General features: G+C 48.6%; 1 protein-coding gene and 1 pseudogene across 2 annotated transcripts; both read left to right on the top strand.

Moving 5' to 3' along the window:
• Window positions 1–11,937: 11,937 nt before the first annotated feature.
• Window positions 11,938–12,784, top strand: LOC308329871 (ubiquinone biosynthesis O-methyltransferase, mitochondrial-like; annotated as a pseudogene). Its single transcript has one exon. The product of its transcript is annotated as a ubiquinone biosynthesis O-methyltransferase, mitochondrial-like (transcript).
• A 763-nt stretch (window positions 12,785–13,547) lies between these two features.
• Window positions 13,548–14,429, top strand: LOC308329478 (2-methoxy-6-polyprenyl-1,4-benzoquinol methylase, mitochondrial-like; the record flags this gene model as incomplete). The annotated part of the gene is made up of 1 exon (XM_080783799.1): window positions 13,548–14,429. Exon 1 carries the CDS (start codon window positions 13,647–13,649, stop codon window positions 14,427–14,429), a length of 783 nt encoding a protein of 260 aa, XP_080639925.1. The 5' UTR covers window positions 13,548–13,646.
• Between the last annotated feature and the right edge of the window lie 708 nt (window positions 14,430–15,137).

Below are 15,137 nucleotides of genomic sequence, written 5' to 3'. Positions count from 1 at the left end.
CCAGGAAGTAAAGTATTCCTATCTGTATTCTGTGGGTTTGTGGAAGGGAAGTCCCTTCTTTTATCACCAAAATATCCAAAAAACTGATCTGAGAGTCACTAGACTCCAGAGTAAAGTTAAGGTGTTCGATACATGAATTCAAATAATCATGAAAAAGACCCAAGTTCGCAGCTGTATTATTCCAAATAAGGAATATGTCATCTATGTAGCGTTGATAGGAGAGAATAGAAGAATAAAAAGGATTAGCCTCAGAGTTCAGAATAAAGGAGAGCTCAAAAAGGCCCATATAAAGGTTAGCCCTTAGTTTGAAGGTAAAAGTCATCTCTAAATTAAAAATAGTTTGTAGTGAGCACAAGGTTCGGTAAGTTCACAAATACAAGCAGTACTGGGTTTCTCTGTACTGGGTTCTAAAAAGTTGGCCTTAGAGCCACTATTGTTCAATATATTTATATATATCCTATATACATGTGTCCTTAGCTTGACACACCCTACATGCTGATTGCAGCCTCATCCTTTTAGATGTGGTGGGTAGGAGTATGGAGTCAGAACAGTGTTACGACCCTGGGTCTATATGAGTAATATGAGGTTGGAATATGTATAGAGTTAACCTTCTTTTCCCTGGTGTGGTGGCTTGATGAGAGAGTGATGTGTGACAGGTGTGTCATCTGTGGAAGTGGCCAGAGAGTGAGAGAGTTAAGTGGATGCTTGGGAAAGTAGGTGGTGTCTCGGAGCCTGGAGGCAGTGATTGGTCTTCGGCGGGTGGAGGAGGAGGAGGATAACAGGCCAACTCTGTTCAGTGCCAGGCGGTCCTCTCTTCACTCCCATGTGGACTCCCAGCAAACACACCACTCCCTCTGTGCTCCCTGAATTCATTCTCTTAGTGCCAAATAAAACCCATGGAAAGACTGTCTCCCTGTTTGCTGGCGGTTCATGTGAGAGTTTTTAAGAGGGATCCATCGCATTCATGTTGCAGCCCAGTTCCCCTAGGCTGGTGCTGTAACAGGAATTGGGGGCTCGTCTACTGCCATCTTGTGGTTCGAGTCGACATTGCAGGTAATGTATAGGCCGCGCGTGTGTTGGTGTTTGTTTCTCATCGCTTGGGTGCCAGCTTTGTTGTTTTCCATGATGGAGAATAGGGCAAGTGAATTTGTGGAACATCCCTCATGGCAAAAGTTAGAACAACTGCGAAAATGTGACCTGGTTGATGTGGCAAAGCATTATGGTGTGCCCGTATCTATAAGTGGAAAGAAAGCTGAGATGAAACAGCTTCTCATAACCAAGCTGGGGGAGAAGGGGGTGCTGCCCGTAGTGGGTGGGGGTATGGATAGTGGGGAGAATGAGGAGCAACAGCCTCCTACGCCAATAAAAGACCCGGTCGTGCCGTTACCGGTAGGCATGTCAGCGGCGGACCTTACACTTGTGCTTCGTATTAAAGAGATGGAGGTTCAGAGCAAGCAGTTGGAGAAAGATACGCTATATCTGAAAGTGCGTGCGTTGGAACTTGAGTCAGGAACCACATCCACCCTTGCCCAGGGAGCGATCTCCTCCCCCCAACGTAGCTTGGATATTAGCAGACACGTTGCACTGTTTCCACCGTTTCGAGAAGCAGAGGTGGACGCATATTTCAGTGCATTTGAAAGAGTTGCAAGTGCTTTGCGCTGGTCACGGGATGTATGGGCTATTTTAGTCCAAAGTAAATTTGTAGGAAAAGCCCAGGAAGTGTGTAACAGCCTGTCGTTGGACCAGGGTTTAGACTATGAAGTAGTGAAGGAAACTGTGCTTCGCGCATATCAGCTCATCCCTGAAGCATACAGGTTGAAGTTTAGGGAAAGCAGGAAAGCTGGTGCCCAGTCGCATGTGGAATTTGCACATGCAAAACGCACATTGTTTGATAAGTGGTGTAATGCCACGGAGACCAAAACGTTTGAACAATTGCGCGAGTTGATTTTGATTGAAGAATTTAATAGATTCATGCCCGAGAATATTGTGATTCATTTAAATGAGCAGAAAAAGCCTACTTTGGCAACAACAGCAGTGGCTGCTGACGAGTTTGCTTTAACTCATAGGAATGCGTTTTCTTCCCCAGGCCCTGCAGGGTCTCGGGGCGGGCAGAATTCACCACGAAATAGGCGGCGGCAGTCGCCTAACGCACAAACTACACCGCGGACTTGCTTTTATTGTCATGACAGCACGCATTTTGTTGCGGAATGTCCAGCTGCGGGGCGACAGCGGGGCGAGCCTCGTAATGCACAACCGTCCGCTATCGGGTTAATTCACACAGGTCCGAGCAACCTCGCCAATGTCGGTTCTGTAGAAAGGACTGAAAAAATTGATGCAGACTTTGTACCATTTGTGACAGACGGTTCAGTGTCTATGATGGGAGTGGGGGCCGTGCTCGTGCCCATAAAGATTTTGCGTGACACCGGGGCAAAACATTCACTTATTCGTAGGGGGATATTGCCGTTTTCTAATGACACCTATTGTGGCTCAGATTTGCTTGTATGGGGGGTGGGAATGAGCGTGTTACGCGTGCCTCTCCACAATGTACAGTTGTCGACCACTTTGGGGTCTGGTTCCGTACGGGTGGGGGTACGTGATCGACTGCCTATGGCAGGCATTGACCTCATACTCGGAAATGATATTGCGGGAGGTAAGGTATTTTCCTCTCCCGAGGTGGTGGAAACTCCTACATGCGATATGAGTGATTCCACGTCCATTTTTCCTGTGTGTGCGGTGACGCGCGCCCAAGCGCGCAAAAATGGGGAGGCAGTACAACTGGATGATACGTTCTTGGTTAATGTGGATACCCTGAACAATGAAGTGATTGATGGGGCTGTCCTGGGCGATAATGCAGCTGGGGCCAGTGTAATTACAGTGGGTCCTGAGTTGAGTTTGGCTGTAAAAAAAGAAGAGTTAATTCAAGCTCAGCAGAATGATGTTACTTTGAAAAGTTGTTTTGATGCAGTTTCAAGGACGTATAGTCCGGGGTTGAGTGTGTATTCCTTAGAGGGTGGGGTACTAATGCGCACTTGGTCTCCTGTGTGCGGCGGCGACCGGGATGCCATTTGGCAGGTAGTGGTTCCAACTCCCTTCCGTGGGCAGGTTTTGAGCTTAGCTCATGACCACAGTCTCTCAGGCCATTTGAGCATTAGAAAAACACATGACCGGATTCTCAGATACTTCTTTTGGCCGGGTTTAAAAGGGGATGTGGCGAGGTTTTGCGGCTCGTGTCACATTTGCCAAATGGTGGGTAAGCCAAATCAAAAAATTGCACCGGCCCCCTTACACCCAATCCCCGTAATGGGTGAACCTTTTGAACACATCTTGATAGACTGTGTTGGACCACTCCCAAAAACAAAAGCGGGTAATCAATATATGTTTACAATGATGTGTGCGGCTACCCGGTATCCAGAAGCGGTGCCTTTACGCACGATAAAGGCTAAGCATATCGTGAAGGCGCTGGTGAAATTTTTTACCACGTTTGGCATTTCAAAACGGATTCAAAGTGATCGTGGGAGTAATTTTATGTCCAACGTGTTTGCCCAGGTGATGGCCCAATTGTCTGTTCAACACAGTGTATCAAGTGCTTATCATCCAGAGAGCCAAGGCGCATTGGAGAGATTTCACCAAACGTTGAAATCTATGCTAAAAAAATATGGGGAGGAAAATGAAAAGGATTGGGATGAGGGGTTGCCATTACTGCTGTTTGCTGTACGAGAAACCACGCAAGAGTCCTTGGGATTTAGTCCCGCTGATTTAGTTTTTGGACATACCGTGCGTGGCCCATTGCGGCTGCTCAGAGAGAAGTGGCTGGCGGACGAACCGAAGGCAGAGCATAAAATCTTGGATTATGTTAAATCATTTAAGGAGAGGCTACATCGTGCGTGTGAAAGAGCCCGCCTGTCACTTTCCTCTGTGCAGTCAAAAATGAAAGCACGTTATGACAAAAAGTCGGTGGCTAGAGAGTTTCAGCCGGGGGATAGAGTCTTGGTTTTGCTACCTGTGAGGGGTTCAGGCTTACAAGCTAAGTTTTCAGGTCCATATGTTGTGAAAAGCAAAATAAGTGAACTGAATTATGTGATAATACACCCGATAGGAAAAAGAAATCGAGAGTCTGTCATATAAATATGTTGAAGGGTTATGTGTCCCGCACTAGTGATGCGCCCTTGGGGGGGCCAGTGGGCATAGTAGGCACACCGATTCCTGAGGGTGGGGGGGACGAAGAGAGTGGAAGGCGAGGGGAGGTTCCATGTGCTCGCATGAAAAACTCAGAGCTGGTAGAGAAGCTGGAGGGTTTTCTATCATATCTGTTAGAACCCGAGAGAAAAGAGGTCACAAGGCTTATTCTGAGTTTCCCTGAATTATTTGGCGACAATCCTACACAGACGGACGTTCTCTGTCATGATATCATTGTTGGTGAAAATAAACCTATAAAACAGCATGCATATAGGGTAAATCCTGTGAAACGAGCAGTTATGCAACAAGAGGTTGAGTATCTCCTGGAAAATGATTTTGCAGTACCAAGCTGTAGCGCATGGAGTTCTCCGTCGATATTAGTCCCAAAACCAGATGGGACATTTAGGTTCTGCAATGATTTTCGTAGGTTAAATGCAATAACCACCTCAGATTCTTTTCCCCTACCTCGAATTGAGGACCTTATTGATCGTGTGGGGTCTGCCAAGTTCGTAACAAAATTGGACCTGCTTAAAGGTTATTGGCGGGTGCGTTTGACTCAGCGCGCCTCAGAGATGTCCGCATTTGTGACTCCGGATCACTTCTTGCAGTATAAGGTAATGCCTTTTGGCTTGAAAAATGCGCCTGCTACATTTCAGCGGCTTATGTCTAAAGTATTGGCGGGTGTGCCAAACTGCGATGCATATTTGGATGATATTGTTCTTTATACTTCTACGTGGTCCGAACATGTAAGAACCCTGACCGAGGTTTTCTGCAGGTTGCGGGATGCGTCACTCACACTTAATTTGGCCAAGTGCGAGTTTGGTAAAGCAGTGGTGACTTATTTGGGGAAACAGGTGGGACAGGGGCAGGTGTCTCCTGTAAATGTGAAAATACAAGCTATGGTAGATTTCCCAGTACCAAAGACCCGACGTTGTCACAGTATGGGGCTCTGTGTTGCCATACTGTGGCTATGTGTGGGCGTCGCCCTTCCACCCAGCTTCCAGCCTTGGCACACCTGTCTGTGGTCACCTCATCGCACTCAATTGACACACCTGCCGGCCATCAACTCTTCAGCCCTGACAGTATTTATACCCTGGTCTTCACTCCACTCATCGTCAGATCATTGTTCAACCTTTCATGGTAGTACTATAGCTTGATTCTAGCCAGTGTTTATGTTCTAGTGAAGTCATAGTCTAGTTATATTTCCTAGTATCTGCTCCTGTGTTTTCTGCAAACTCAAGCTCTTCTCCTCTCCTCCAGAACCCAGCTCACCTACGGTATATTCTACTGCCTGCTCTTCTGCCTGCTTCCTGCCTGGACTGCTTTCCTCATCCTCCATGTTTGTTTGCCATGCAACCTTCCACAATCTGCAATTCACCATATTGTGAATAAATATCTGAATTTTGCTCCTGTGTTTGGCTCTGCATTTGGGTTCAACTTTCTGCTACCGTGACAGAATGATCTGACCCAAAATGAACCCAGCAGAGCTAAAGCTATTCGAGAGTAAGGTTGCCGATTTTGACCATGTGGTGGCACGCCTCATGGCCTCTCCCCCGAGCCAGCATACTACGCTCCACAGAGAGATTTCAACTCAACAACAGTGGTTCGCAGAGAGGCCATGGGTGAGTCATTTTGTTCCCCAACTTGACATTATCCGTGATCGGCTCAAGACTTTTCTGCATACCAGTTCAGTTTCCACTGCTTCCCAGCAAGATCTCCAGTCAATTAGACTCGGATTTGTGGCCCTTCAACCTGCCTTTTATGAGCCTAAGCAGTCAGCTACTCATCCTGTTTCTGTGTTAAATGAGCCCGCCTGCACTGAATCGGACCAGCTAAACACCCAGTCAATTAGTCTGCTGGCCTATTTCAGCAGTAGGGTCCAAATCCCAGCATATTCTGAGCCAGCTGTAGACCCATTTCTGGGCACCAGGCTGGCCCGGGGAGGTCCTCGTAGTACCACCAAACGAGCAAAACTCTCCTTGGGTCGCCAAGCCACCATACCCAACCGGTCCAGAGCCACAGCAACTCCCACCTCAACTCCAGGGTGTGCAGCACCCACCTCGCCTCCAGGGTGTGCAGCACCCACCTTTCCTCCAGGGTGTGCAGCACCCACCTCAACTCCAGGGTGTGCAGCACCCACCTCAACTCCAGGGTGTGCAGCACCCACCTCAACTCCAGGGTGTGCAGCACCCACCTTTCCTCCAGGGTGTGCAGCACCCACCTTTCCTCCAGGGTGTGCAGCACCCACCTTTCCTCCAGGGTGTGCAGCACCCACCTCGCCTCCAGGGTGTGCAGCACCCACCTCGCCTCCAGGGTGTGCAGCACCCACCTCGCCTCCAGGGTGTGCAGCACCCACCTTTCCTCCAGGGTGTGCAGCACCCACCTCGCCTCCAGGGTGTGTAGCACCCACCTTGCCTCCAGGGTGTGCAGCACCCACCTCGCCTCCAGGGTGTGCAGCACCCACTTTGCCTCCAGGGTGTGCAGCACCCACCTTGCCACTTCCAGCGTCGCCTCCCAGGACTGCAGCACCTCCGGCGTCTCCTCCCAGGCCTGCAGCACCTCCGGCGTCTCCTCCCAGGCCTGCAGCACCTCCGGTGTCGCCTCCCAAGCCTGCAGCTTCCCTGGCATCGCCTCCCAAGCCTGCAGCTTCCCTGGCATCGCCTCGCAAGCCTGCAGCTTCCCTGGCATTGCCTCCGTGGGCAGCTTCCCTGCCCCCGACTGCGGCTTCCCTGGCATCGCCATCGGTGTCTTCTGCTTCGTCTCGGGCCCAGGGCCGACCGCCCGATGACTACAGTTCTGCCTCGTCTCGGGCCCAGGGCCGACCGCCCGATGACTACAGTTCTGCCTCGTCTCGGCCCCCGGGCCGACCGCCCGATGACCACAGTTCGGCTTCGTCTCGGCCTCCGGGCCGACCGCCTGATGACCCCGCATCTGCCTCGTCACGGCCTCCGGGCCGACCGCCTGATGACCCCGCATCTGCCTCGTCTCGGCCCCCGGGCCGACCGCCTGATGACCACAGTTCGGCTTCGTCTCGGCCTCCGGGCCGACCGCCTGATGACCACAGTGCGGCTTCGTCTCGGCCTCCGGGCCGACCGCCCGATGACCACAGTTCGGCTTCGTCTCGGCCTCCGGGCCGACCGCCTGATGACCACAGTTCGGCTTCGTCTCGGCCTCCGGGCCGACCGCCTGATGACCACAGTTCGGCTTCGTCTCGGCCTCCAGGCCGACCGCCTGATGACCCCGCATCTGCCTCGTCACGGCCTCCGGGCCGACCGCCCAATGACTCCAGATCTGCCTCATCCCAGAGGCCAGGCCGTCCACCCGATGATTCCACTTCTGCCTCATCCCAGCGTCCAGGCCGCCCCCCCTGATGACTCCAGTTTTGCCTCGAACCAGCGTCCAGGCCATCTGTCTGGTGTCCAGGTTTCCAGACAGCATGTGCCTAGTCCCTTGCCCTGGTCTCCCTCCTCCGGACCCCCTCCACCCGCCCTGCTTGGTGTTCCTGATCGGCATTGTGGGACGTCTGGGAGCCGTCCCTTAAGAGGGAGGTACTGTCACAGTATGGGGCTCTGTGTTGCCATACTGTGGCTATGTGTGGGCGTCGCCCTTCCACCCAGCTTCCAGCCTTGGCACACCTGTCTGTGGTCACCTCATCGCACTCAATTGACACACCTGCCGGCCATCAACTCTTCAGCCCTGACAGTATTTATACCCTGGTCTTCACTCCACTCATCGTCAGATCATTGTTCAACCTTTCATGGTAGTACTATAGCTTGATTCTAGCCAGTGTTTATGTTCTAGTGAAGTCATAGTCTAGTTATATTTCCTAGTATCTGCTCCTGTGTTTTCTGCAATCTCAAGCTCTTCTCCTCTCCTCCAGAACCCAGCTCACCTATGGTATATTCTATTGCCTGCTCTTCTGCCTGCTTCCTGCCTGGACTGCTTTCCTCATCCTCCATGTTTGTTTGCCATGCAACCTTCCACAATCTGCAATTCACCATATTGTGAATAAATATCTGAATTTTGCTCCTGTGTTTGGCTCTGCATTTGGGTTCAACTTTCTGCTACCGTGACAGACGTCAGTTGCGCAGATTTCTGGGTATGTGCGGATTTTATAGAGGTTTCTGCAAAAACTTTGCGGATATAGTCGTTCCATTGACAGCATTGACTAGTACTAAAAAGCCTTTTGTGTGGTCTCCCCGCTGTCAGGAATCGTTTGAGGCTGCAAAGGCACTTCTTTGTAGCACTCCAGTCCTTGCATCCCCTGATTTTGAGAGATGTTTTAAACTAGAAGTGGATGCTAGTGGTCTGGGCGCAGGGGCTGTGTTGTTGCAAGAGGATGTGGGCGGCGTTGACCACCCTGTGTGTTTTTTTTCGAAGAAATTCAATAAGCACCAAATTCATTATAGTACTATTGAGAAGGAAGCGTTGGCATTGGTTTTGGCTCTGCGACATTTTGAGGTATATGTCGGTTCTGCGTCAGTGCCAGTACGTGTGTACACGGATCATAACCCACTAGTATTTCTAGCACAAATGCGTAACCACAACCAGCGCCTGATGCGCTGGTCTTTGGAGTTGCAGGATTTCAATATCGAGATCCATCACAGAAAAGGGTTAGAAAATGTGTTGGCGGATGCACTTTCACGGTGTTATGATGTATAGATTGTAAGGGATTGGGCCTTTCTGTTGGGGCAGAAATGCTCAATCTTGAGGGGGGAGGTGTTACGACCCTGGGTCTATATGAGTAATATGAGGTTGGAATATGTATAGAGTTAACCTTCTTTTCCCTGGTGTGGTGGCTTGATGAGAGAGTGATGTGTGACAGGTGTGTCATCTGTGGAAGTGGCCAGAGAGTGAGAGAGTTAAGTGGATGCTTGGGAAAGTAGGTGGTGTCTCGGAGCCTGGAGGCAGTGATTGGTCTTCGGCGGGTGGAGGAGGAGGATAACAGGCCAACTCTGTTCAGTGCCAGGCGGTCCTCTCTTCACTCCCATGTGGACTCCCAGCAAACACACCACTCCCTCTGTGCTCCCTGAATTCATTCTCTTAGTGCCAATCTCTTGTGTATTTATGATGGCATAACAATCCCCAAATGTCATGATCTGAACAGTCGGGTTTGGTAAGGGTGGGGGGGGGGTTATTTGCTTTGGGGCCCCGTTTGTTGTCTGTTTTGTTAAAGCAGGAGTTAGAGTATTATTGTACTTTATTTTGATGGTTCCGGACAGTTTAGGTAGGGTTAGTATATTTAGTGTGATTTCTTTGGTGTTGTTAATGCTCAGACTTCCTTCCCCCCTTACAGACGAAATAAAACCCATGGAAAGACTGTCTCCCTGTTTGCTGGTGGTTCATGTGAGAGTTTTTAAGAGGGATCCATCGCATTCATGTTGCAGCCCAGTTCCCCTAGGCTGGTGCTGTAACAACAGTCTCTAAAGATTCACAGTAAATAACACAGATGTAACTCACAAGTTCAGATTTGCAACTCACGTGAGTGAATTTGTGTTTCACATTTGTGTTTTGTATCCACAAGTTCAGATTTGTGTTTTGTATCTGTGTTTTGTATCTGTGTTTCCCATCTGTGTTTTGTATTTGTGTTTTGTATTTGTGTTTTGTATCTGTAATTCGCATCTGTGTTTTGTATCCGTGTTTCGCATCTGTGTTTCAAACACAAATACAAAACACAGATGTGAAACACGGATACAAAACACAGATGCAGATTACAGATACAAAACGCAAATACAAAACACAAATACAAAACACAGATGCGAAACACGGATACAAAACACAAATCTGAACTTGTGGATACAAAAGACAAATGTGAACCTGTGAGTTCACTCACGTGAGTTGCAAATCTGAACTTGTGAGTTACAAATATGTGAGACCTTTGAGACTATTTTTGAGACTCTTCTGACGTTGGGCGTTAACGGACGTCATCATTGGCTGAGGGAATCTGTCAATCATTCTGATTGACAGATTCCTCGGCCAATCAGATCGGTCCGCCTTCAGCCAATCCTATGGCTCCTTACATTGTGGGGGGGGGGCTCCTTTTGCACTGCATCGATGCTTCAGTAAAAATGAATTAATATTAATATTAATTCATATTAATATTATATTAATAATAGTATTATTCATATTAATTAATTAATAATATTAATATGATGAGCATCTTCAATATTAAATATTAAATATTATAATATTCAATATAATAATAATAATAATATAATATTCAATATTATATATACATATATATATATATATATATATATATATATATAGTCTATATAACATTTGAATAGATTATTATTATAATTCACAATAGAGCAGTGATATTCAAACTATTCAAATCATTAAGGTTATAGGGTTAATTTATATTTTAATCTATCATCCACTTGTGTTATCAATCTCTTAAAGGTGCTGTAAGAGAATATTTTGCTTAATATCCCCAGGCTACATATTCTGGGGGAACATTAGCATTAATTAACATAAAAAAAATGCCGATCTACAATGCAATAATGCATTGCGATGTGAGCTTGTAGATCGGCTATTTTGTGGCAAAGAAATCAGTAAAATAATAGTCTTGTAAAGAAGTGGTTCCCAATATGGGGTCCGGGGACCCCCATTGGTCATTGCAATTTCAGGGGGTCCCCAGCTAAATGATATTTTGGAACCAAATGGACCCTTGCAGGTCTGTAACACTTAGAGTGTACAAATGGAACCAACTAGACCCGTTTGGTTCCATTTGGTTCCATTTGCACACTCTCAAGAATAAAATCAACATAGATTTTACAAAATAAATTGAGGGTCCCAGAGATAGAAATGCATAATGCATGTCAAACTGGGGGGTCCTTGAAATTAAACGGGTTGAGAATCACTGCTATAATCTTCTCTTATGGGGGTCCCGACCCTGGCATATCTTTTCTAATGGGGGTCCGCGGGCTAATAAGTGTCAAGTTTAAGTATAACCTTTCAGTTTTGTTAAAGCCTTCTGTTGGTACAGGGAATAAGGTAGTTTAGTTCTGGGGTACCCTACCCTGTACATATTGCATGTGGTTAATGTAATACAAAAAACAATCACACCCGTGTGAAGTGAGGGGCACTCTTATCATCTTACAACATCGAGGAGGGAATTCGGTATAGCTATGATTAGGTGATGTAATGATGTAAAACAAACATTAAAATATCTTTATTGTTAATTGCATTTAATGTTTGTGTTAGGGAAAAGCTGGTAAAATGTCCCTTCATTGTCAATGGCGTTTTTGAGGGGTGCTAGCCCCTCCTATATACAGGTTTAATGTTTGGTTTTAGTTCAATGTTTGTTTTAAAAACCCCATTGACAATGAAAGCTAAATTTACGTCATCATGTCCCTAACACAAACATTACATGCCATTAACAATAAAGATAATTTAATGTTTGTTTTGACAGTTTGTTTCACAACACCATTACATCACCATGAGTTAGACTTTAATATATTAGCGCCCCTCACTTCACACGGGTGTGATTTTTAAATCTGTGTTATTTACTGTGAATCTTTAGAGACTGTTCTGACTCCATATGGGAGTGTCCTTGTAGACCTGCCCATATGCTGGTGCATATAATACGCCTCTTGATGTTGTACACTCATACCTGACGAAGACCCACAGTGGTCGAAACATTGTTACAAATAAAGATTTTCCTGGGAGCTACAAATCAGTGTAGGGACATCCCTTCCTTTTTCGTAAACATAAAATATACCATTTTATGCAACATCAAATTCAAAATGTACTCTAATGCTTGGACTCATTTGCACAAGTCCAAATGCAAGCGTGAAGAATGTCCTGCAGCTGGAGAGTGCGTTCCACTGGACATCCGTGTGTAAACGGCGCAAACATCTGTTGCAGAGGAACACTTGTGTGGATGTCGATCACAATGGCCTGCATATCAGTGCCCTGCATACTGTATCATACCCTACAAATCATATCAGTGTTCGATCAGCCTCCCAGACTACAGTGGACCCCAATGAGCTGAAGACGTTCCAGTCACTGGCCAGGAAGTGGTGGGACGAACGAGGATAATTTGCTGCTCTGCACGCCATGAACGACTTAAGAGTGCCTTTCATACAATCTGGGTACAATCTGTTGAACGCGAGTAGAGGGCTGCGGCCAGGGAAACCCCTCGCAGGACTTCAGATACTAGACGTGGTCTGTGGAGGTGGCCTGCTCACAGAGCCCCTGGACCGGCCGCGTCTCCACTCGTCCCGCGACACCGGACCTCCGTCAGCGGGTCCGGTACCGGGCCTGCACTCCGGAAGAGCTCACCACTGGAAGGGGAGGAGGTGGACGACGACGACGGGTTTGATGCCGTGGTGGCCTCGGAGGTGTTGGAGCATCTGGCCGACCTGGAAACATTCGCTTTGCCGCTGCAGCCGCTCGCTCAAGCCAGGCAGCTCGCTCTTCGTATCCACCATCAATAAGACCAACCATGTCCTACACGCTGGGTATAGTAGCGGCAGAGCGGCTGCTACGCATCGTTCCGACGGGGACCCACGACTGGGAGAAGTTCGTCAGCCCTGCAGAGCTGGAGCGCCTGCTCCGGTCGTACGGTCTGTGGGTGCAGTCTGTAGACGGACACGGCTGAGGCAGACCGCCCCGACCCCCAACGTCACACTGCTTCCTAGAGCCACTGAGCACTCAACTGCACGCGGGGTCACAGTAATGCAGATCACTGGCATCTTTTGAAACAGGCCTGAGAATCCAACTTTCAGCAGGCCTTTATTTCCCCACCCGTATACTGTGTTTTATTTTTCCTGTGATATAAACTTTATTCAATCAGTCAATCAAACCAGGTAAACATTTTGACCAATGGACAACAATGGACATGGACATCATTGCTGATGTCACTTTGAATCATGTTTAGACGGATAAAATGATATAAAGTCATTACAGTTGCCTTGTCCCTTGTAACGGATCGCTGGCTAGGCTACAGGATTGATGGTCCTGACCATGTATCAGAATCCAGAATCCTAGGTGGCGACCTCTACATTCAGAGAGATTTGTCACATAGCAACACAGACGTGAGCTTGTAGATCGGCCAGTTTCACTATTATTTAAAAAATTCCTAATGCACCTTTTTTCCCTTTATAGCAACAGTAGTGGGGTCAAAATATATTTAAATTTGTCATAGAAAAGTATTCAAAAATACAAATACTGAGGTAAATCACCCGTTCAAAGATTTGTAAAACATGGCAGCCTCCATCAGGCTGCTCGTCCGGACGGTACCGCGAGATTCTCGCGTCGTCGTAAACACTACAACTATAAATGAGAACGTCAGAAGGCTCGGAGGGACGACGGCGTGGTGTCGTTTGGCCCGTCGTCGTTTCGGCGGCGCGGCGGCCGACAGGAACACGACGACACACTTTGGCTTCCGGAGGGTCCCCGAAGCGGAGAAGGCACAGAGAGTGTACGAGGTGTTTGAGAGCGTGGCCCAGAAGTATGACGTAATGAACGACGTCATGAGTCTGGGCGTACACAGACTGTGGAAAGACACGCTCATACGCGCCATGAGCCCTCGGCCCGGGCAACGCCTGCTGGACGTGGCCGGAGGCACGGGTGACGTCGCCTTCCGTTTCCTGGACTATGTGAGCTCCCGGCCAGAGCGGAGGAGGAGGAGGACGGCCCTGCGCTCCACGCAGACCGACCCGTCACGGCAGCGGGACATCTCCAGGAAGTACGACTGCGCCTCAGAGGAGCGAGCCGGCGGCGGCGAGCTCGGCCAGGAACCCAGCAGGGCCGTGGTCTGTGACATCAACGAGGAGATGCTCAAAGTGGGAAAGCGGAAAGCCGCCAGCTTGGGCATCAGTGGCACTGCCTCTGGCCTGTCGTGGGTGGTGGGGGACGCAGAGGAGTTGCCCTTCGACGACGACCAGTTTGACATTTACACCGTCGCGTTTGGCCTCCGCAACGTCACCCACGTGGACCGGGCACTGCGAGAGGCACTGCGGGTGCTGAGGCCCGGAGGACGGTTCATGTGCTTAGAGTTCAGCAAAGTGACCAACCCTCTGCTCGCCAGGCTGTATGACGCGTACAGTTTCCAGATGATCCCGGTGCTGGGGGAGGTGATCGCAGGGGACTGGAAGTCCTATCAGTACCTGGTGGAGAGCATCCGCAGGTTCCCCGACCAGGAGACGTTTAAGTGTATGATCGAGGACACTGGTTTCTGCCGCGTGCAATATCGCAACATTACTGGAGGCGTGGTCGCCCTTCATTCTGGCTTCAAGCTGTGACAATATCGCAACCTTACTGGAGGCGTGGTCGCCCTTCATTCTGGCTTCAAGCTGTGACAATATCACAACCTTACTGGAGGCGTGGTCGCCCTTCATTCTGGCTTCAAGCTGTGACAATATCGCAACCTTAATGGAGGCGTGGTCGCCCTTCATTCTGGACTTCAAGCTGTGACAATATCACAACCTTACTGGAGGCGTGGTCGCCCTTCATTCTGGCTTCAAGCTGTGACACTTCATGCATCTACCAGAGGCACTCATCCACCCATGAATAACCCCACATACCTCCCACCGGCCAATCACAATTTAAGTCCTGACTTTTGTCTTCAATGTTTCAGTTTACACAAACACTTAAAGTTGGGCATTCAATCAATGTAATGTGCAACAAGACTAAATTCATTTCTCCTATACGCCACCATAATGTGGAACACCCTACCAACAGTTCTCTCCTATACGCCACCATAATGTGGAACACCCTACCAACAGTTCTCTCCTATACTCCACCATAATGTGGAACGCCCTACCAACAGTTCTCTCCTATACTCCACCATAATGTGGAACGCCCTACCAACAGTTCTCTCCTATACGCCACCATAATGTGGAACACCCTACCAACAGTTCTCTCCTATACTCCACCATAATGTGGAACGCCCTATACCAACAGTTCTCTCCTATACTCCACCATAATGTGGAACACCCTACCAACAGTTC

This window comes from Protomyctophum bolini (genome assembly GCF_963924005.1).
Source record: "Protomyctophum bolini genome assembly, chromosome: 15".
Taxonomy (NCBI): Eukaryota; Metazoa; Chordata; class Actinopteri; order Myctophiformes; family Myctophidae; genus Protomyctophum; species Protomyctophum bolini.
The sequence above is the reverse complement of the archived record's forward strand: the minus strand, read 5'-3'. Positions and strand labels throughout refer to the sequence as shown.